Source organism: Carcharhinus amblyrhynchos, chromosome 1, assembly GCF_965287045.1.
Source record: "Carcharhinus amblyrhynchos chromosome 1, sCarAmb.v2.hapA, whole genome shotgun sequence".
NCBI classification, from domain to species: Eukaryota; Metazoa; Chordata; class Chondrichthyes; order Carcharhiniformes; family Carcharhinidae; genus Carcharhinus; species Carcharhinus amblyrhynchos.
The window spans coordinates 81,614,803-81,635,890 of NC_137324.1; the positions used below are offsets into that span (position 1 = coordinate 81,614,803).

Consider the following 21,088-nt stretch of genomic DNA (forward strand, 5'->3'; position numbering starts at 1 on the left):
GGCGGTGAGCTGCCTTTTTGAACAGCTGCAGTCCATCTCGCGAGGAATCTGGGAGGGAGCAAGTTCCAGGATTTTGACACAGTGGGGGAAGGGCAATATAGTTACAAGTCAGCATGGTGTGTACCTTGAAGGGGAACTTGCAGATAGTGGTGTCCCCATGTGTTCATTGCTCTTATCATTCTAGGAGGTGGGTAGGTCATGGTTTTGGAAGGTGCTGTTGAAGGAGCCTTGGTGAGTTCCTAGAGTGCATCTTGTAGATGGTACACACTGCTGCCATTATGTGTTGGTGGTGGAGGGAGTGAATACGGTAGATGGGGTGTCAATCAAGCAGACTGCTTTATCCTGGATGGTGTTGAAATTTGAGTGTTGTTGGAGCAGCCCTCATCCAGACAGAATGCTCCTTCACACCCCTGGCTTGTGCCTTGTAAATGGTGGGCAGGCTTCGAGGAGTCAGGAGGTGAGTTACTTGCTGCAGAATTTCCAACCACTGACTTGGTTTTGTAACCACAATATTTATTGTTTATGGCTAGTCCAGTTCAGTTTCTGGCCAGTGGTAACATTGATGATGGGTGGAGGATTCGGTGATTGAATGTCAATGGGAGATGGCCAGATTCTCTCTTGTTGGAACTGGTCATTGCCTGGCAATTGTGTAGCTCGAATATTATTTGTCACTTATAAGGACAAGACTGAATATTGTCCAAGTGTTGCTGCAAGTGGACATAGCCTGGTTCAGTATCTGAGGACTTGTGAATGGTGCTGAACATTGTGCAATCATCAGCAAATGTCCCCACTTCTGATGTTATGATGGAGGGAAGGTCATTAATAAAACAGCTGGAGATGGTTGGGCCTAGGATACTACCTGAAGAACTCCAGAAGTAATATTCTGGGACTGAGATGATTGACCTCCAATGACCACAACCATCTTTCTTTGTGCTGGGTATGACTCCAACCAAGGGGGCAGTGTCATCCTGATTTCCACAGACTTCACTTTTGCTAGGGCTCCTCGGTGCCACTGGTCAAAACCTGCCTTGATGTCAAGGGTAGTCACTCTCACTTCCCTTCTGAAAATCAGCTCTTTTGTTTGTGTTTGGACCAAGCTTAAACTGAGTTCAGGAGCTGAGTGGCTTTAGCAAAACCCCAACTGAGCATCTGTGAGCAGATTACTGCTGTGTAATGCAGTTTGGATATGTACTATCAGCAATAACCTCCATTGCAATTGCCTCCATAACAAATATCTCCACACTTCAAAGTAATTTGTGGTCTGTGAACGACAATCAGAAGTTATATAAATATGTCTTTTTCTAACTGCTATCCTTGAGTCTTCTTCTATGGCGATCACTCATAAATGAGTGTGATTGTCAGCCTAAGAAATGCCGTGTTATTGGACATGAGTCCTTGCATGGCTGATCCTAGAGCCTAGTGCATCTTTGAGCACACACTTGGTGGGTGTTTCTGGGAGGTGTTCCCATCCAAGCCACTCATCACCCTGACTTGGAATTATATTGGTCACTGGGTCAAAATCCTGGAACTCCCTTCCTAACAGCACTGTGGGTGTAGCTACACCACAGGGACTGCAGCTTTTCAAGAGACAGCTTACTACCCCCTTCTCAAGGGTAACTAGGGATGGGCAATAAATGCTGGCCTAGCCAGCAACGCGCAGATCCCATAAATGTATAAAAAAAGTTATGCTTGATTGTTAATGCCCTCAACATTAGGCGACAATTGGACAATAATTTATTGTCTTGTTATATTATCCACATCCTAGGACAAAAATAATAAGAACTTTAAGGTAATTGACTGTGGAGCACTTGGGGCATTCTGAGCAATGCCATTACTTTTCATTTAATTGTGATGACTTCATATGCCATAACACAGAGCAATTATACTTATACAAAACATGAATGTACTTTTTGGTTTGGCTTGAACGGACAGTGTTGTTAATTTAATTGTACTTTATAAAAATCTGAGCATTATGATGAACAGAAATGTATTTGGTTGGTGAAATAATAATCTATGCATATTTATACTTTCTATTCCATAACATTGCCTAGGCCTTGTCACAAGATTCCGCTATCCTGTTGGCCTAATGGGAAGATGTACTCCTGCAACAGCTGGCTTCAGCTACGGTACTGTCTGTTATTCTTTATATCCCTGAAAAAGGTTTAACATCCTACTTCCCTTTCCATTAAGACAGTAAATATGAAAAATAGTCATGATGAACAAAAACATGCAAGATTTTGGCCAGAATTCTCCAGCTATTCACGCCCCGGCAAGAACAGAAAATTTGGTGCTTAGTCAAAACTCTATTCACTGCAGCAGGATTGGAGAATCCCAGCTGCATGTGAGATTGGAGAATTTGGCCCTTCAACATTTGCTAGCTGATCACAGATAATATGGGTCATGTCTGAATGGAGCAGTGCCTGGTCTGGCTTGGTCCCACATTTGGATGGCATGGTGGCACAGTGGTTAGCACTGCTGCCTCACAGCGCCAGGGACCTGGGTTCAATTCCAGCCTTGGGTGACTGTCTATATGGAATTTGCACATTCTCCCTGTGTCTGTGTGGGTTTCTTCTGGGTGCTCCGGTTTCCTCCCACAATCCAAAGATGTGACTGATTGCTCATGATAAATTGCCCCTTAGTGTCAGGGGGATTAGGACTGTAAATATGTGGGGTTACCAGGATGGGACCTGGTTGGGATTGTTGTCGGTGCAGGCTCGATGGGCCAAATGGCTTCCTTTTGCACTGTACATCCTATGAATCTATGTTTAATTCACTGATGCAGGAAGCTGCAATGAACAGGAAGCCAGTGTTGTCTCCATTGAGTGTATGTGATTCTCTCTGTTCAGGTGGTCAAAAACATCCAGTTGAACAAAAAGCAAAATCTGCCCCTTTAACTTCCAAAAAGATTATTCTTGAAAACTCTTATGTATTTGAAGCTTGGAGGATGGGGTCTCTGGCTCATCATCTGGGGTGGCATGGTGGCACAGTGGTTAGCACTGCTGCCTCACAGTGTTGGGTACCTGGGGTCAATTCTGGCCTCAGGAGACTGTGTAGAGTTAGCATGTTCTCCCCATGTCTGCGTGGGTTTCCTTTGGGTGCTTCAGTTTCCTTGCACAGTCCAAAGATGTGTGGGTGTCGTTGATTGGCCATGCTAAATTGCCCCTTAGTGTCTGAAGGATTAGCAAGGTAAATACGTGGGGTTACGAGGATAGGACTTGGGTGGGATTATTGTCAATGCAGGCTTGATAGGCTGAATGGCCTCCTTTTGTACTGCAGGGATTCTATGATTCTATGAACTGGAAGAGCCTTGGCTTTCCTGATGGATAAATGGGGAAGCACTGCATGGAATAGTTTATTAAGGATGTCATGTCAGACATATATTAACTTGTGAAATTATTACTTGTGAATAATGTGAATAGTTTAAAAGTAATCACAAGTTTAGTTCAAAGGTTTGCCATAACCAATACATTCTTGAGTTAATATGCATTGTATTATAATGATCTAGTTAACTTCAGCAAGCAGTAGCGTATCACGAACTACAGGTCTAGTGCCAAACATACCAGCCTAGCACTCAGCCTCAGCATCTTCTGCCACAACTTCACAAGCATTCAGTGTCTTTCTAAACCTTTCTTGTCTCATTTGTTGATTGTGTTTTATCATTTCATATTGTGATATTCCAATGAAGTTTTTTTTTAATGCAAATTGAGTGAGGCCCTGAGACATTTTCATTGGGATATATTAAATAAATGCAAGTTGTTGTTAGATGCTCAATTACTTAAAGTTGATTTTTCAAACAGAAAAATGGGAGATCAACACATCTGAGTTGACCTTCATGAAAGAGCTGGGAAGTGGACAGTTTGGGGTGGTGCGTCTAGGAAAATGGAGAGCTACAAATAAAGTAGCAATTAAAACCATTTCAGAAGGTTCGATGTCAGAAGAGGACTTTATCGAGGAAGCTAAGGTCATGATGTAAGTGCTATTAGTTGTATAAAAAAATCCAGAGATATGTGTGTGCAAAAGAAAGAAAGGAAGACATAGATGGAAAGTTTTCCTTTATCTGTGTCAGGGCAAGGGTGGTAGGACAGAACCTCCATCCTCAAGAGATTCATGTGGCTGACCACAGACAATATCCTAAGGACAGTCAATTTGCACTTCTCAGTTCTGCTTCCAGTGGTGTTCTCACCTTTGCCAGGGAGGCTGAATTTTAGAGTCCATGAGAGGGAATTCTGCGCCTAATATTTAAAGGTCACATATTGGAGAAATGAACTAAGCTCAAGTGAATGATCCTATTCCATATGGACAGATTTAAAATGTAAGCTTTTCCACTGGCCTTTTGCTTCACTATTAATATGCTAACGTTATCAACATCAAGATGATTATATAAATGGTAACAGAAAAGATACTTCATTATTGCCACTGACCTCGAATCACATTCGTTCATATTGGGACCAACATATTCGATGTCTGTTGTCACATCTGACAGAAATTCAGGAAGTTGAAGGAATTGGCGGGGAGTTTTCCAATCACATTTTCACCTCCACACTCCCCAATAACCCCTCTAATGCAACTATCTGAGATTGGAAAGATTTATGGCAGACAAATTATGTGAAAATGGGGATTATGAGGAAAGACATAAGACTAGGATTAATTTAACAGTCAGCTTGCTGCTTCTGAACTCAGTATGAATCAAGACTCAAGTTTATTCATTAATATATTAAATGCAATGTCACTAATTTTGTATATCTGACTGATTTCAGCATTTGTCATGGCTTTCTTGTTCACACACTGTCTCAAGTGTAAAATATAGATTTATTTAACTTTAGTAATACCTATTCCCATTAACTTGGGATCAATATTTAACTGATATAGTCTTTGGATCAAGTGATCGAATTTAAATTCAAACATCAAAAAGAGTTTAAGAACTCTGCAACTTTCATATGCTGCTCAAAAGGACATTAATCAATGCCTTTTTCTTTCCTCAGGAGATTATCACATCCAAATTTAGTGCAGCTCTACGGGGTTTGCACACAAAAGCGGCCAATCTGTATAGTTACTGAGTTCATGGAAAATGGCTGTCTGCTCAATTATTTGCGACAGAGACAAGGCCGACTCCTCAAAGAAGTCTTACTGGGTATTTGTGAAGATGTGTGTGAAGGGATGGCGTACCTTGAGAGGAACCATTTCATTCACCGGGACTTGGTAAGTCTTCCTACTACAGTTATAACTCAGTTCAGGAATATTAACCATCAATTTGTTAGGGTGCTATTTATAGAATATCAGCATCTGTTACAAGATAGTTGGTTAAAGTAACATAAAGTAAATAGCACTATCACACATTGCTCTCTCTTATGAAAAACCATTTGTAGATTCAGGATCATGCTTAGTTTAGATTACAAATCTGAAATAAAATACTTCTAAATAATTTACAGGTAAAATTACGAACTTATGAACAAGGAGTGGGAGTAGGCCATTTGCCCCTCACACCTGTTTTGCCATTTAATAAGATTGTGACTGATCTGATACTAACCTCATATCTGCATCCCACCTACTTACTTACCAAGAATCTATCCACATCTATGTGTTTTGCCTGTATGGTACAATATGTGGGAATAGGAATTTTCTTTTCCGTCTGTTATTTAATAATTTATAGACTCAGGAACAGATCTAACTGCTCATGCAAAGTAGAAATCCGTTAATCATGGAATTAATCAATGGCTTTGTTCTTTTCTTCTTATTACTAGGCTGCCAGGAACTGCTTAGTGGGTGACAAGAATGCGGTGAAAGTATCTGATTTTGGAATGGCAAGGTAACTTCTTTCTCAGAAATGGAATTCTAAATTTAATTTAAAATTTCTTTAAGATTACCATTGCCAGTTGAATGCTAATAGATGCTACTTAACTTCCTTGGGGTTTTGATGGAAACTTTGTTTGGCAGTAATTTCAACAAGGTATTCATAAATTGCTGAAGTGAAGGCATTTTTGAAGACTGAGATCAGATTATTGCTCTCTTCCATTTGTTTTAGAGTTGTTCACAAATGGAATTCAGATCTTGTTTGTTATCAGTTTCATCGGGTGATGAGTTTCATATATTTTTCATGTAATTTTATCCTTGTTTGATGATTATAATTACAATGGAATTACCACATGCTTTTCTAGCAAGGTATAATGTCTCAAAACTGCCAACCATGTGACCAAGTCTGTGTTGAATTTTGGATCTTGCCAGTTATCAGGTCAGGAAGCTTGTGTTGGGCCATTTGGGTTAGATCGGTTAGGTCAATTGTTGTCCCCATCACTTGGTGCATGGGTACAGAGAGGGGTGCAAAGCCAATAACTAGTTGGCATGCCACCACAATGAAGCACCTTGCTCAACAAGCTGTTAAATTAATTTACTTATCCAACAACAATAAAAAGTCATACATGGCAGTTCAGACATTGCAGGTTTTAGAATAGATGGATTTGAAACACTGTACCTGCAACAAAGGAACTAATACTGGATGCAATGAATTACCAACTCATAAAAATATCCACATAAACAAAGTACTTGCTTATCTTTCAACTGAGAAAGATAGGTTGTAGCCCAACAGGTTAATTGTGGATTTTACGGCTACTAATTTATTAGATGCATTTTGGTGAAAAAATATATTGCCAAACAATAGTCCAGAAATTAATTTGCATTGAAAATGGGACAGCTGAAGCAGGGCACTTGACCCCAGGAAATGCATTCAATTTGGGCCCCCGATTGAGTAGTTTAGCCAGTGCTATCCATGCTTGTCTGATTTGTTTGATATTTCTGTGTGGAACACCGGGGACCTTTTACTATGTTAAAAGTATTATATAACTGCAAGTTGTGTTTTTTTTGCACTTTATTCACAATAACATACGAAGATCTCTAATGTGGTGTTTGTCTGTAAATGTAGATGTTGATGCAGGCAGGTGTAGACCGGATGTTATTTTACAAGTTTCCTTCCTGAGAGACTTTTCAGCTATGGGTAATCTGAAGGAAATAGCTATTCATTATGATATAATTACTAGCTGCTGTGTGTTCAGAACATCAGTGTCAAATGCAAACTATTAATTATTGTAAGGTAATTCAGATTTGTATTTTTAATAATAATGCCACCCCAAAAGAGTAACCTGATCAGTTCTGATGTACTAACAATTGAGTAAAACTAGCCACTGTGCAATTGCTAGTTTTGTGAAAGAAAGTAACTTTTGTACCAGAGAACATAGCAATAGAGGAACAGGAGCTGAGAATTTTTTTACTTGTTCTCATTCTGGCAAGGCAGCATTTCTTGTACATTTCTTATGGGACAGTGATAGCTGGCCTTCTCCTTGAGGTGCCTGCCAACCCCTAGTCCTACAAGAGTGTTCAGATAGGTAACTCAAGGATTTTGACATAGTCAGGATTGTATGCTACTTAGAGAAGATCTTGGAGGAGATGGTGATGTTATAATGGTGTTGACCTTGTCTTTCTTGTGATAAAACTTATGGAACTAAGAGGTGCTGTCAAAATAATCTTCATGAGTTCTGGAGTGCATACAGGAGACAGTATACATTGTAGCCACAGCACCAGGGGTGGAGAACCCAGGAGCGCTGTCCCATCTTCCTCCTCCTCACTTATTCCCCCAACCTCTAATCCCTGTTGACTTCTTCAACCCTCTCCCTACCCAATTGGCATTGCCCTTCAGTAGGTGACCTGAAATTCATTTATCTCATGGGGGTAAGACATCTGTGAAGGTGACAACATGCTGCAAGCATGTAAGTGATGCCAGCAGTTGAATATCATGTCTACTATGGATTGAGTTAAGCCAGAACAGTTTCTGCTTCAACTTGTCTGTGATGGATGTGTTAATGAAGATGAGGTGGGCAAAACCTTATAAATATTTAACCTGAGCATGCTAAAATGTCTCAGTGTAATCTGAATGGAGGCAAATAATAATTGAAAACAAACTGGTTAATGATCGCTTTTAAAATAGCAAAGAATTCAATGCAATTGCATTAAGAATTTGTACAGTAATATCTCACACTGTTTCTAACTGGAATTTTAACAAGTTGAAAACAAGGGTTAAGAGGATAGGGCCTGAGTGGGATTGTGGTCGGTGTAGACTCGATGGGTCAAATGGCCTCCTTCTGCACTGTCGGATTCCGTGATCCATTCCATGATCCAAGAATTCGTAAATTTAACTCTATCCACTCACCATATTGTTCAATCCCTTCTTCCGAAAGGAAATTTCTTGCTATTGAGGGAGTCCAGCGAAGGTCCAGCAGACTGATTTCTGGAATGGGAGGACTGATATATGAAGAGAGAGTGGATTGACTGGGCTTGTACTCACTGGAATTTAGAAAAATGAGAGGGGATCACACAGAAACATAAAATCCTGTTGGGACTGGACAGGCTAGATGCAGGACAAATGTTCTCGAAGTTGGCAAAGTGCAAAACTAGGGGTCACAGTCTAAGAGTAAGGGTTAAGCCATTCAGGACTGAAATGAGGAAGAACTTCTTCACTCAGAGGGTTATGAACCTGTGGAATTCTCTACCACAGAAAATTGTTGGGGCCAGTTCATTAAATATGCCCAAGAGGGAGCTGGATGTGGCCCTTGTGGCTAAAGGGACCAAGAGGTATGGAGAGAAAGCAGGAGTGGGATACTGAAAGTGCATGGTCAACCATGATCATATTGAATAGTGGTACAGGCCTGAAGGGCTGAATGGCCTACTCCTCCACCTATTTTCTGTATTTCTATGAAATCAAGTTGTCCCTTGAACTTACCTATTCTATCTTGCTTAGCTCAGCAGAGCTAACAATAATCCCTTTGTAGATCAATACAAATATAAAGTCATTCTTTAGACATTCCAGTATTGAAACCCATTATTTGGCATTTTGTTTCTTCATGTTACCAAAATAGCTGAAGGTGAAGTTGAAAGCGATCTTCTGATGTTTGTGCTTGGCAGTCAACATACTAAGATCAATGAATTTTCAAATAATTTTCTTTGCATCTTAATTTTCTTTAATCTATACTAAACTAAAAGAATTATTTTCATAGTAAATGTCAGGACTGTGCACTTTGAGATGCTAAAAAATGATTCTAGTTTCAAATATAACAATCTGACATGTAATTGATTGCCTTTCCAAACAATTTTTCTTTTCTGCTAAATTTCTACTTAAAACAACACCAGTGTCTGTTTCCTAGGTATGTCCTTGATGATGAGTACACCAGCTCAACAGGGTCCAAGTTTCCTGTCAAATGGTCGCCCCCTGAGGTCTTTCACTTTTCTAAATTTAGCAGCAAGTCAGATGTCTGGTCATTTGGTAAGGTGTTTTCTTATTTGTTCAGAGAACTTGTGGGATTAAAATTCTTTAGAGCGCTACATACTTTTCGAGGCCGGTTGGCATGTGAGACACACAGCTCTGAGAGCTTTGTGATGAGTGCATAGAAATGTAATTTGCTTTTCCTTCTGCTTGGAAGCCAACTGATACCTATTCGTTTCTACTGATCACTGTATTGGAGTGAGTAGGGAGCCTTGGGAGCAATCCTTAGATCTCTGTGTCTGGTGGCTGGTGGCTTCAGCATTGGACCAAAGTTAAGGCTGTTCATTAATTATTTTAAATGGCACTTTAGCCTATGTAATTGATTTTTTAAGGCCCTCACTGCAGCCAGAATAGCCTTACATGTATTCCTGATGTCAAAGTTTTCCTAAGGTGAAGTGCATGATGTTACTCCTTGTTCTGATTTTAATCCATTACATTGTGTTCATTCAAATTTTGATGGACATGTTATTTGTCCCCATCTTTTTGTCCTTCTGATGGAAAATCTCAAACAGCTGGCCTGCTTCCAACTAAAACATAGCCCAGGACCTCAATATAGGCAATGTCAAATTTGTAGATGACACTGGTCTGGTAGGCCAGTTTGGGTTGGCTATTGTGGGGGATAAGATTGATTTAAGGGCAATTCGGCACTTACAAAAGGAATGAAATCAACTTTGTAATGGATAAAACAACAGCAGAGGAAATGTAATATATGAATATCGTTGTAGGATCTGTATATTATTTGGCATGCTTTTCCTGTACATTATTGAAACAGTTGAATGAGACTTTGGAAGAGATATGTTAGCACTGTGTGTCAACATTGTCAGATAAGGTAGTATACCAGTCAATTAGCAACAGAATGCTGAACTCTATTGCTAAATCAGCAGATTATAATTGCTAGACAATCAAGGGAAAATTGCATCATTCTCAGTTCACTCTTTACCTTGATCATCCAGGCAAGGGAAACATTTAAACCTTGCTGGTAACACTATCAACTTACATATATTCACAATAAAATTAAAACAAAATGCTCAACACGGCAGGCAGCATCTGCAGAGAAAGGGGAAAAAATGACTGAAATCCTACTATTCCCTCTATTTCTCTCTCCACACATGCTGGCTGACCTGCATTTTCTGTTTTTTATTTCAGATATGCAGCATCCACAATGTTACTTTTTTATACTTTCTTCTCCAATGTTGCAGGACCAGGCTATGTGGGTAGATTGGAGGGAGAAAGTGGATTTATTTAATCTTAAAAGAAGGCAATCCTTTTTGGGATGTTATAAATCTAGATTATGTTAAATGCGAGACACCAACACCTAAATGGGACAGGCTAATATAGATTCAGAACTGATCTGGCTGCTCAATACTGGCCATCCATGAGTTGCTGTGGACCACCACCAGTGGCATAATTGTATTCAACCACTATTTGTAACATCATGGTCTATTACATCCCTCATTCTACCATCATCTTCAAATTGGGGATCAACTCTGGTTAAATGAGGAATAAGAACATAAGAAATAGGAGCAGGAGTAGGCCATCTAGCCCTTCGAGCCTGCCCCGCCATTCAATAAGATCATGGCTGATCTGTCGTGGCTCAGTTCCACTTTCCCGCCTTCTCCCCATAACCCTTAATCCCCTCGCTTATCAAAAACCCATCAACCCGCGTCTTAAAAATATTTAGCGAGGCAGCCTCCACCACTTCAACGGGCAGAGAATTCCAGAGATTCACCACCCTTTGAGTGAAGAAGTTCCTCCTCAACTCCGTTCTAAACCGCCCCCCCTTTATCTTGAGGCTGTGCCCCCTAGTCCTACTATCCTTTCTGAGCGGGAAGAGTCTCTCCACCTCTATCCTATCCATCCCATTCATCATCTTATATGTCTCAATGAGATCTCCCCTCGTTCTTCTAAACTCTAACGAGTACAAGCCTAGTTTATTCAGCCTCTCCTCATAGCTCAACCCCCTCAACTCCGGCATCAGCCTAGTAAACCTCCTCTGCACTCCCTCCAAGGCCAAAATATCCTTGCGTATGTGCGGCGACCAAAACTGTACACAGTACTCCAGCTGCGGCCTCACCAGTGCCCTATACAGCTGCAGCTAGACCTCCCTACTTTTATATTCAATCCCCCTCGCTATGAAGGCCAGCATCCCATTAGCCTTCCTGACCACCTGCTGCACCTGCAGGCTGGGTTTTTGCGACTCATGCACAAGGACCCCGAGGTCCCTCTGCACCGTCGCCTGCTGCAGTTTTTCGCCATGTAAGTAATAATCCTTCCTACCATTATTCATACCAAAGTGGACCACCTCGCACTTGCCAACATTAAATTCCATTTGCCAGTTCCTGGCCCATTCGCCCAGCCTATCTAGATCCTTCTGTAGACTCTCCACACCCTCCTCAATAATAAGTGAAGCCAGGACGACTGCATAAAAGACAAGGCTGAAGCATTTGTAACCATCTTCAGGCAGTTCCGAGTGACAAAACTTGGCCATCATAGTTGCCGTCCTACAGACAGTTTGATTCACTCCATTTGATGTCAGGAAATGACTGCTGAGAGTAGAGGCTAGGGGCCCCAGCCATATATTGTAGCTGCAAGAGCACGGTTGAAGCTAGGAATTCTGTGGCGAGTAAGTTACCTCCTCACTCTCCAAAGTGTGTCCACCGTATACAAGGCACAAATAAGGAGTGTGATGAAATACTACCTATTTGTCTGGGTAAGTGTAGCTCCAGCAACACTCAAAGAATTCATTACCATCCAAGACACTGTCACCATCTTAAATATTAACACCCTCCACCCCAGACATACAGTGGCAGTAGTGTGTACCATCTATAAGACACACTGCAGCAACTCAACAAGGCCCTTTAAAAAGCACATTCCAAACCTGTTTCTTCCACTGTCTAGAAGGACAAGATGTGGATATGCCAGCGTTGGACTGGGGTAAACACAATAAAAAGTCTGACAACACCAGGTTTAAGTCCAACTGATTTGGGTTCATGTCGACATGAACCCAAATCGGTTGGACTTAAACCTGGTTTGTTAGAAGGACAAGGGCAGCAGACACATGGCGACACCACTATTTACAAGTTTCCATCCAAGTCTCACACCATGTGACTTGGAACTATAACACCTTCCATTACTGTCAATGGGCCAAAATCCTGGAACTCCCTAACAGCACTTCATGTTATGCTATCATGTACTGAAACATGTTCAAGAAGACAGCTTGCCATCACCTCCTCAAGGGCAACTAGGCACGGGGAATAAATGCCAGCCTAACTAGCAATTCTCATATCCAAAGAACAAATAAAATTAAACTAAACAACATAGAAAAGAAATGAAACTCAGATGCTATTTCAAGTTAAGCCAAGACAAATTCAGTGTGATTAAGGATTTAGGATTGATGTCAAGAAAACTTTCTTCATCAGATCCAATTTTGGGCAGCTTTATCTCTCCAACTTACTGTGTGCACTGCCTGCAAAGCAACAAATGCAGATGAATTTCCACCTAACCCAGTCTCCTACTTTGATTCTATTGATTGAATTAACATTCTTAAATCTCTACTGATCCTCCATTCTTCTTTCTTTTTCCTTTCAGGTGTTTTGATGTGGGAAGTTTTCACTGAGGGTAGAATGCCCTTTGAGAACAAGTCAAATGCTGAGGTTGTGGATGAGATATCTCGAGGAGAACGGCTCTATCGACCATCACTGGCTTCACTCACAGTGTATCAAATCATGTACAGCTGCTGGCATGAGGTCAGTTCCTCCTGCAGCCCTTTATACTATTTTCTCTTTGTTACAACATGCTGTCACTATGGTCACGAGGCAGCTTAAGAGTATATTAGCAGAGAGGAAATGTGTGATCACCAGACAGTCAAGGAGGATCAGGCAGATATTGTAGGAGTCCCATGAGTGTATCTAGCTATCCAATTGTTCTGAATACAGGTGGGAGTGATTGTTTATCTGGGGAATGCAGACACAGCCAAATCCACAGCACTGTGGGTGACTCCAATGTATATGGGAGGGGGGAATGGAAGCAGGAGGAAGATTAGAAAAGCAGTAGTGTTCGAGGATTCAAGTTTGGATAGGCATTTCTGTGGCCACTGGCAATCTTTCAGGATGGTACGTTGCCTCCCCGATACTTGTGTCAAAGTTGTCACTGAGCAGATGCAGGAGGAATAACCAGTCATCATTCAGAGGTAGAAAGTGGGATACAATCTTGCAGACAGATATAAGTACAAATAAGCAGGATATCAAAGGTAGACCCACTGTGCCATGCTCTATAAAAATACAAGGTCGGAGCACGTGAATGTGTGGCTGGAGAGATGATGCAGAAGGAAGGACTTTAAATTCCTGGGCACTGGGACCGTATATTGTGCAGATGGATTGCACCTGAACAGAGCAGCAACATTGTTCCCACCGGGCAGTTTGCTGTTTGCTATCAGAAAAGGAGCAAATCAACTTGGCAGCAGAATGGGGACCAGGTGTGCATGAAGAACGATAAACAAGGACACACAGAAGCAGATAACGCCAGAGTAAGAAATAGGTAGCAGGTGAGGTAAAAAGGAATGCAATAAGATTTAAATTAGGGTGACGTGCGTGCACGTAAATACAAAAGTATGGCAAATCTACAGGTGCAGATGGCCACACGGGAATATGATGTTGTGGCAATAAAGAACAGGACTGGTTAGTAAATATTTCTGGATACTAGCGGTTCAGGAAAGATAGGGATGGAAAGAAAGAAGGAGTAGTGATGGTAATGATTAGGGAAAATATAGTGCTGGAGCTACAGAAGCCAAGAATTGAACCTATTTGGTTAGAGTTAAGAAACAATAGATACCATTACAGTACTGGGTTTATTCTATAGGCCATCAACTAGTGGGGTAGTGCGAAAGATATAGGGGAGCAAAATTGAGGGAAATTCTACAGGTGCAAAAGCTATGGTGTAGTTACATGGTGGACTTTAAGCATCATAATATAGACTGGGATAACAATAGAGTAAAGGGCCAAGGTTAGCAAGAGTTTCTAGAGTATGTTCAGGAGAATTTTCTTGATTTTGGGCGCGATCTTACGACCTTGTCCTGCTTGATGTCTGGCGAGGTGAGGTGGCACATCCAGGTGAGAGGCAAAAAATGCGCTTGGTTTCTCGCCTCCCCTGATTATAGCGGCCAAATGGGAGGTGATGTGATTTGGAAGGTATACTGCAAAAGTAAAGTGCACAGTAAATGGTTGAGCCCTTAGAAATATTAGCACACAGAGGGATCTAAGCATGCAGATCCACAGTTCCCTGGAGATGGCAACTCAGGTGGACAAGGTGGTCAGGAAGGCATATGGCATGCTGCCTTCATTGGTCAGGGCATAGGAATTGGAAAATCATGTTGCAGCTGTATAAGATTTTGATCAGGCTGCATTTGAAGGCTTGTGCACAGTTCTGGTCGCCGCACTGCCGGAAGGATGTTGATGCATTGGAAAGGGTGCAGAAGAGTTTTACCAGGATATTGCCTGGTTCGGATGATACAGACCATGAAGAAAGATTGAACAAACTTAGATTGTTTTTACTGGAGCACTGGAGGATGAAGAGAGACCTGATAGAGGATTACAAGATTATGACAGGTGTGGATAGAGTGGATGGTCAGAGTCTTTTTCCCAGGGTTGAAGCATCAATTACTTGGAGGTTGAAAGTTGGAGGGGGAAAGTTTAAAAGAGATGTGAGGGGCAAGTTTTTCACACAGAGGTTGGTGAATGCCTGGAATGTGCTGCTGGAGGAGGTGGTGGAAACAGATTCTGTAACAATGTTCAAGAGGCATCTGGATAGTTACATGAAGAGGCAGAGAATAGAGGGACACGGATCACATAGAGGCAAGAAAATATTAGATTAGAGAGGCATCTGTGTCGGCACAGACTTGATGGGCCAAAGGGCCTATTCCTGTGCTGTACTGTTCTTTGCTCTTTGTACCGGCCCTGCTTTGCCAGCAAAATTGGTATTGTGCCCAGAAAGGGGGCAAAGGTGACTTAAATATGAATGACATCATCTAAATGTCATGCTGGTCTCCACCAGTGGGAGATCTGATATGATAGCCTCACCATGGAGATCGGAGACTTTCGAAGTCCCCAGGTGGTCAGGGTCAATGCCAGCCTCCAGCACGCACAGGGCATCCTGGCACTGCCTACTAGGCATCCTTGTTCCTGTCTATTTGTAAAAAAATGCAGCAAATAATATAATTGCAGCTTTGAAATGCTTAGATTTGTGTGGGGTCAAAGGGAAGATTTTCATGAGGTGGAGCTGGAATTTGAAAAACAAGTGGTTTGAGCTGGACACTAGCCAGATTAAAGTGACTCTTTAAAGAGGCATTTCTCCTCCTTCTTCTGTACTTCTGATGGATAATTTCTGTAGAATCCTCAGGCCATGCATTTCATCTTTATTGAGAGCAAATGTCTTTGAGAGCAAAAATCTTTGCTGGGAAAAGTTCATTGACCCTCTCAGGCAGCAATCACTTTGCCGAGAATGCCTGCCTCTTCCACTGAAGATCACAATGCAAATTTCATAAGTCCCTTCCTTCCAAGGTTCCTTCTTTGTAAGGGGCATGTTGCTGCTTTGAATTCCCAGCTAGTGGATTAAAGGGGTCACCAATGAAACACCATGGTAGGTTTCCCACTCCCAGGCATGAAGGCTCCCTTGTGCCCACAAGTTGGGATAAATTGAATCACAGCTTTCAAAAAGTGTAAGAACTATGACACTATTTTGAAGAGGGGCAGGGAAATTCTCCCTGTTGTCCCTGTTTATCCTATATCATTACCACTTTGTTTTTTTGTGCTATAAGCAAATTGGCTGTGAATTTCCTACAACAATTACTGTAGTTCAAAATGCTTCATTGCCTGTAAAATGTTTTAAGGCAACCGAGATCGTAAAAGATTCTATATAATACAAACCCTTCTTCATAACTTCTTGCGGTGAAGTTGGAATATTTTTCACAGGTCAAGCAATGGAAATTATTTGTTGGTGACCTCAAGCTTTATTTCCAACCCCCATGCTGTAGTCTACCCAATCACAACGGACTTGCGTACATGCATATTTCCCAGTAATACTCCAGTGAGTATTTTAAAGTTAGAAGAGAGCTGACATTGACATTTTAAACTGACACTGCTTATAGTAACATTAAAATTAAGTTTGAAACATTACAAACCTTCAAGGGAAATTCCATTGTCACACATGACATCAAAGGCCACCTTTGTTGTTGAGACAACTTTACGAAGTATATAGTGTGTCCTAATCCTAGTTGATTACTTATACCTTAATTAGACAGTAAAGGATGACATTTCAGCCAGCCCAAGATATTGGGTGAGCTTGGTGGGGAGGGAGGGATCTACAGGTTAATTCTGTCGTGCAGGTGTCGGTGCTACATTTTGGAAATCAACCCAGATCCACTGCGTTTTGGACTTGTGAAGTCAGGTCATAAGAAATAGCAGCCAGAAGTAGGCCATTTAGCCCATCAAGCAGGTCCCACCTTTCAATTAGATTGTAGCTGATCTGACTGTGGGCTTTTTTCCCAGGCCCCATAAACCGTAACCCAAAATCCGTCAAACCTAGCCTTGAATATATTCAATGACCTAACCTCCACCACCCTCTGTTAAAGAGAATTCCAAACACCAGCAACCCTCCAACTGTGCCTTATTTTAATCTCCATCTTAACTGGGAAACATCTTATTTTTAAACTGTGCCCACTAGTTCTAGATTTCCCATGAGAGAAAATATCCTTTCAACATTTAATATTTCAATATTAACTCCATTGAGTATAGGCCCAACATGCGCAACCTCTTCTCAAAAGACAACCCCTATAACATTTTTTTTAAATGTATGGGATGTGGGTATTGCAGCATTTATTGACCACCCCTAAGCCACTGAGTGGCTTGCTAAACCATTTTTGGTTCAACCACATTGTTATGGATCTGGAGTCAGATATAGGCCAAGGCAGGTAAGGTAAGATTTCCTTCCCTAAAAGATATTAGTGAACCATGTGGGTTTTTACAGCGATCAATAATGATTTCTTTTTCAATTCCAGATTTTTATTGAATTCAAAATTTCTATCTGTCATGATGGGATTCAAACCCGGATCTCCGAAGCATTATCCTGGGTCTCGGGATTACTAATTCGGTGATAATGCCACGATGCCACCACCTCCCCTTAAGAATAGCTTTTGAGACATTCCTGAGCTACGCTAGGAATTCTTTTTTATATATTAATCAGATGCATTTCTAACTTTCTATTTGCCCATCTGGTTGCTGTTATGTTCGCTGTCCCCCCTCCTTCAGTTTAAATGAACGCTCGTTTCCTACTTATCCGTTTTGCCGGTATATTAGTGTGATTGTTCAGATTTTGTATAGACTATCCATGGGTAACTTTACAGAATGGCAGGGAGCTATTTGGATTTCTCCAAATGTTGCCATGCCTCAGTGATTTAAGATGAGGTCAGGGGGACAGTATACTCGTGGACAGTTCCTGTGCAGATGATCACTGTAGCTTCTTTAAAAAATATTTTTCAGAAACCAGATGGACGCCCTAATTTTGGTGAATTGTTGGATTTAATCAACGAAGTCTCAATGAATGGATATAAGTAAGGTGGCATCTCACATGTTCAAAATCCTGGATGTGGAATGAAAATACATTGAGAACTCTCAAAAACTTTCTGCGTAGGTATTTTGTCTACTTTTGTTTACCAGGCAACTGGCCATCCAATAGCCACTTACCAAGTATTGGTATATGGACAGCCATCAGGAGCCATGAGGAGATGAAAGCAAAATGGATGAGTATCAAATAGCTAGAATGGTGTCCAGATTATTCACCGCATCAGATTGCCCAGCATTTATGTGCAATATTAGAAAAAGTTTCAAGAAAGGATGCAGGACAACAATATGACAATTTTGTTTGAAAAGTATGTTGGAGATTTGTGGCAATCGTGGTTCAGGGGATATTTGTAAGTGACATTAATATTGGTATTCTCACTGTCTGAGCTGATAGAATCTATTGCAATTATTTAAACGTATGCTACTTTGGTTATGAAAGTGGTTATTTAAAGTTATCACAGCAACTAAGCTTTAGTTTTGTTAAAGAGTCGAAATCTGTCACATATTCACTGGAAAGTATACAAAAAGTTAAACTTTATTAAGTTTTAAAAAAACTAGCATGGACTATATAACTATAAAATAATAATTAAAAGAAGCAACCTAAAAGATAGCATTAAAACCAATACTGCAGGATATATTTGATAATATAGGGCCATTAGCTGTTCAGTATTGTGCTGTTCTGGATAGCAAAAGTGATGCAAACATGCGTAGCTATCAGAATCAACATTCTGCAATAGACCATTGAGGAACTTGCAAACATTATTATTTAAAAGGGAATCAATTAGATAATGTAATGATCAAACTGGTATTAATAGATAATACTATTAATTTTTTTTCTGTCCTGTGAATAACTTGGATGATGTGAATTTGTTCTACATGTAATAATCTATTTCAATAGGTTCCCCACCCTGTATTATAAGATATTTTGTGGGCTTACACTTTTTTGAATCTCTGTACTCATCCTTGAACAAATCTTTGTAATATAAAAAGTTTATATTACTTCTGTTTATAATTCACTTTGAAGTATATCTTATATGTGATATTGACAAGTTGTATGTAATAATGAAAGTAATGAAGGCTGGTCCTAAATGTATTAGTTTCAATAAATTGTTGATTTGATTTGATGTATTATTGTCATATTTATTAACATAAGATGAAAAGTGTTTTTCCTGCACACTATACAGACAAAGCATACCGTTTATAGAGAAGGAAAAGAGAGAGTGCAGAATGTAGTGTTACAGTCATAGCTAGGGTGTAGAGAAAGATCAACTTTATGCAAGATAAATCCATTCAAAAGTCTGACAGCAACAGGGAAGAAGCTGTTCTTGAGTCGGTTGGTAAGTGACCTCAGACTGCTGTATCTTTTTCCTGAAGGAAGAAGATGGAAGAGAGAATGTCCAGGATGCATGGGGTCCTTAATTATGTTGGCTGCTTCGCTGAGGCAGTGGGAAGTGGACATAGAGCCAATGGATGGGAGGCCAGTTTGCATGATGGATTTGGGCTACATAACAAGTTCTTTGTGATCTTGGACAGAACAGGAGCTATACCAAGCTGTGATACAACCAAAAAGAATGCTTTGCAAGGTGCATCTGTAAAAGTTGGCAAGAATTGTAGCTGACATGCCAAATTTCCTTAGTCTTCTGAGAAGGTAGAGGTGTTGATAAGCTTTCTTAACTATAGTTTCAGCATAGGGGGACAAATGTTCTCAATGCTCAAATATTTTCATTGTGTTGCTGGTGAGGTGGGAGGTGGGGATGGGGAATGGAGATGGATATTGATGTGTAAAACTAATAGGGTTTAACTTAACTGCAATCAACAATATGTATATATGGATACATTATCTATATTTTATTTGTCACATCATGTATATTTGCAAGTAGACAATTGCTGAAAGTAATATTCAAGTATTTTCATTGTTACAGTATTATTCGTACAGATCAACCTCAATAGTGAGCTGGATTTTCACCATGTACTCAGAAAGCACAAGTGAGCAAATCAGCTGACCTGGCAGACTCACCTGCATGAAAATAATCACTGCATGCACAGTTTTTGCTCAAGGTGGAGAGGGTATGTTTGAGTCGGGCTTGCTGCTTTCGGCAGCAGTCAAAGGTGGTCATGGAGGTGGACAAGTGCCGAGTTAGAAGGCCAGCCTCAGTTCTCTGAGCTTTCAGTCCAGTGTTGTGAAAGGTTATTAGGGTCGGTAGCTCTCGCATGGAGTGTACTCAGGATATGGACTGCTGTACCTGAAAAGCTGGTGGAAGCTGATTCCAAAAATCATTTGAAAAGGGCTTTAAACAAATTCTTGAAGATGAAATAATTACAGCGCTTTGGACAAAATGTGGGGATATGAGCCTAAGCATGACTGCTCTTTCTAATCCAGAACATAATTGGTTCCTCCAGTCTGTCATCCCGACATGTGACTGCAAATCCACTGCAATGTGATTGACTCTTAAATGACTCTTAATTGACTCTGACAGCCACTCAGTTCAAGTGAAAACAGGGATGGGCAATAAATGCTGGCCCAGCCAGTGATGTTCTTTTCCTATGAATAAACTTTTTAAAAATGCCAATAGTTCCACCGTCAGCGTCACTCTTCATGAAATGAGAACATGGTGTGGATCGAACCAGTAAATGTAAGCTTTAAGGAACTCATACAGTCTGTATTTGGCAATTTAATGGTGCAATTTTAAAGTATTAAATATGCATGTGGGAACTGTGACCTTAAGAGTCTATGTGAGAAATGAGTAGGTGCGAACCTTCAGTTTCCTGTGCAGATGTGACATTAGTTTCTCTGCCAGTTGAAGTTATATTTCCTGTTAGTTGATATGTGTAAAAAAGAATTGAGGGTGAACATAGAGAGAGAGAGAGAGAGAGAGGCAACTGATAAACTGGAGAATGAGCAAAAGGGCAAAGGCAATGGATCTCAAATTCTCCCTTCAGTTCCAACAAACGGTCAAATGGAAATTTTGCTTTTTAAAGTATGAATCAGTGAAAACATGATCAATGATAACAGTGTTTTCTTTGAAGTTGTGTAGATTTTTTTCATTGTGGACAGATTTTCCTTTTATCAGTATAAATAATTACCTGAGTGAAAGGACATTTAGGCAGGGAGGATGAGGTGTCCGTGTTGGACCCCTGCTCATGTAAACACCTAAAAGTTGGGGTAACT

General features: G+C 40.7%; 1 protein-coding gene across 1 annotated transcript in view; it reads left to right on the top strand.

Moving 5' to 3' along the window:
• txk (TXK tyrosine kinase) overlaps positions 1–18,995 on the top strand; it is a 50,479-nt gene extending 31,484 nt beyond the window's left edge. The window contains exons 9-15 of the mRNA XM_080198260.1: positions 2,052–2,126; positions 3,798–3,969; positions 4,983–5,199; positions 5,742–5,806; positions 9,189–9,307; positions 12,896–13,053; positions 17,839–18,995. Of these exons, the coding sequence (XP_080054386.1) occupies positions 2,052–2,126; positions 3,798–3,969; positions 4,983–5,199; positions 5,742–5,806; positions 9,189–9,307; positions 12,896–13,053; positions 17,839–17,913 (881 nt within the window). The 3' untranslated portion in view covers positions 17,914–18,995. The remainder of the gene's footprint in view (positions 1–2,051; positions 2,127–3,797; positions 3,970–4,982; positions 5,200–5,741; positions 5,807–9,188; positions 9,308–12,895; positions 13,054–17,838) is intronic.
• Positions 18,996–21,088: the final 2,093 nt, after the last annotated feature.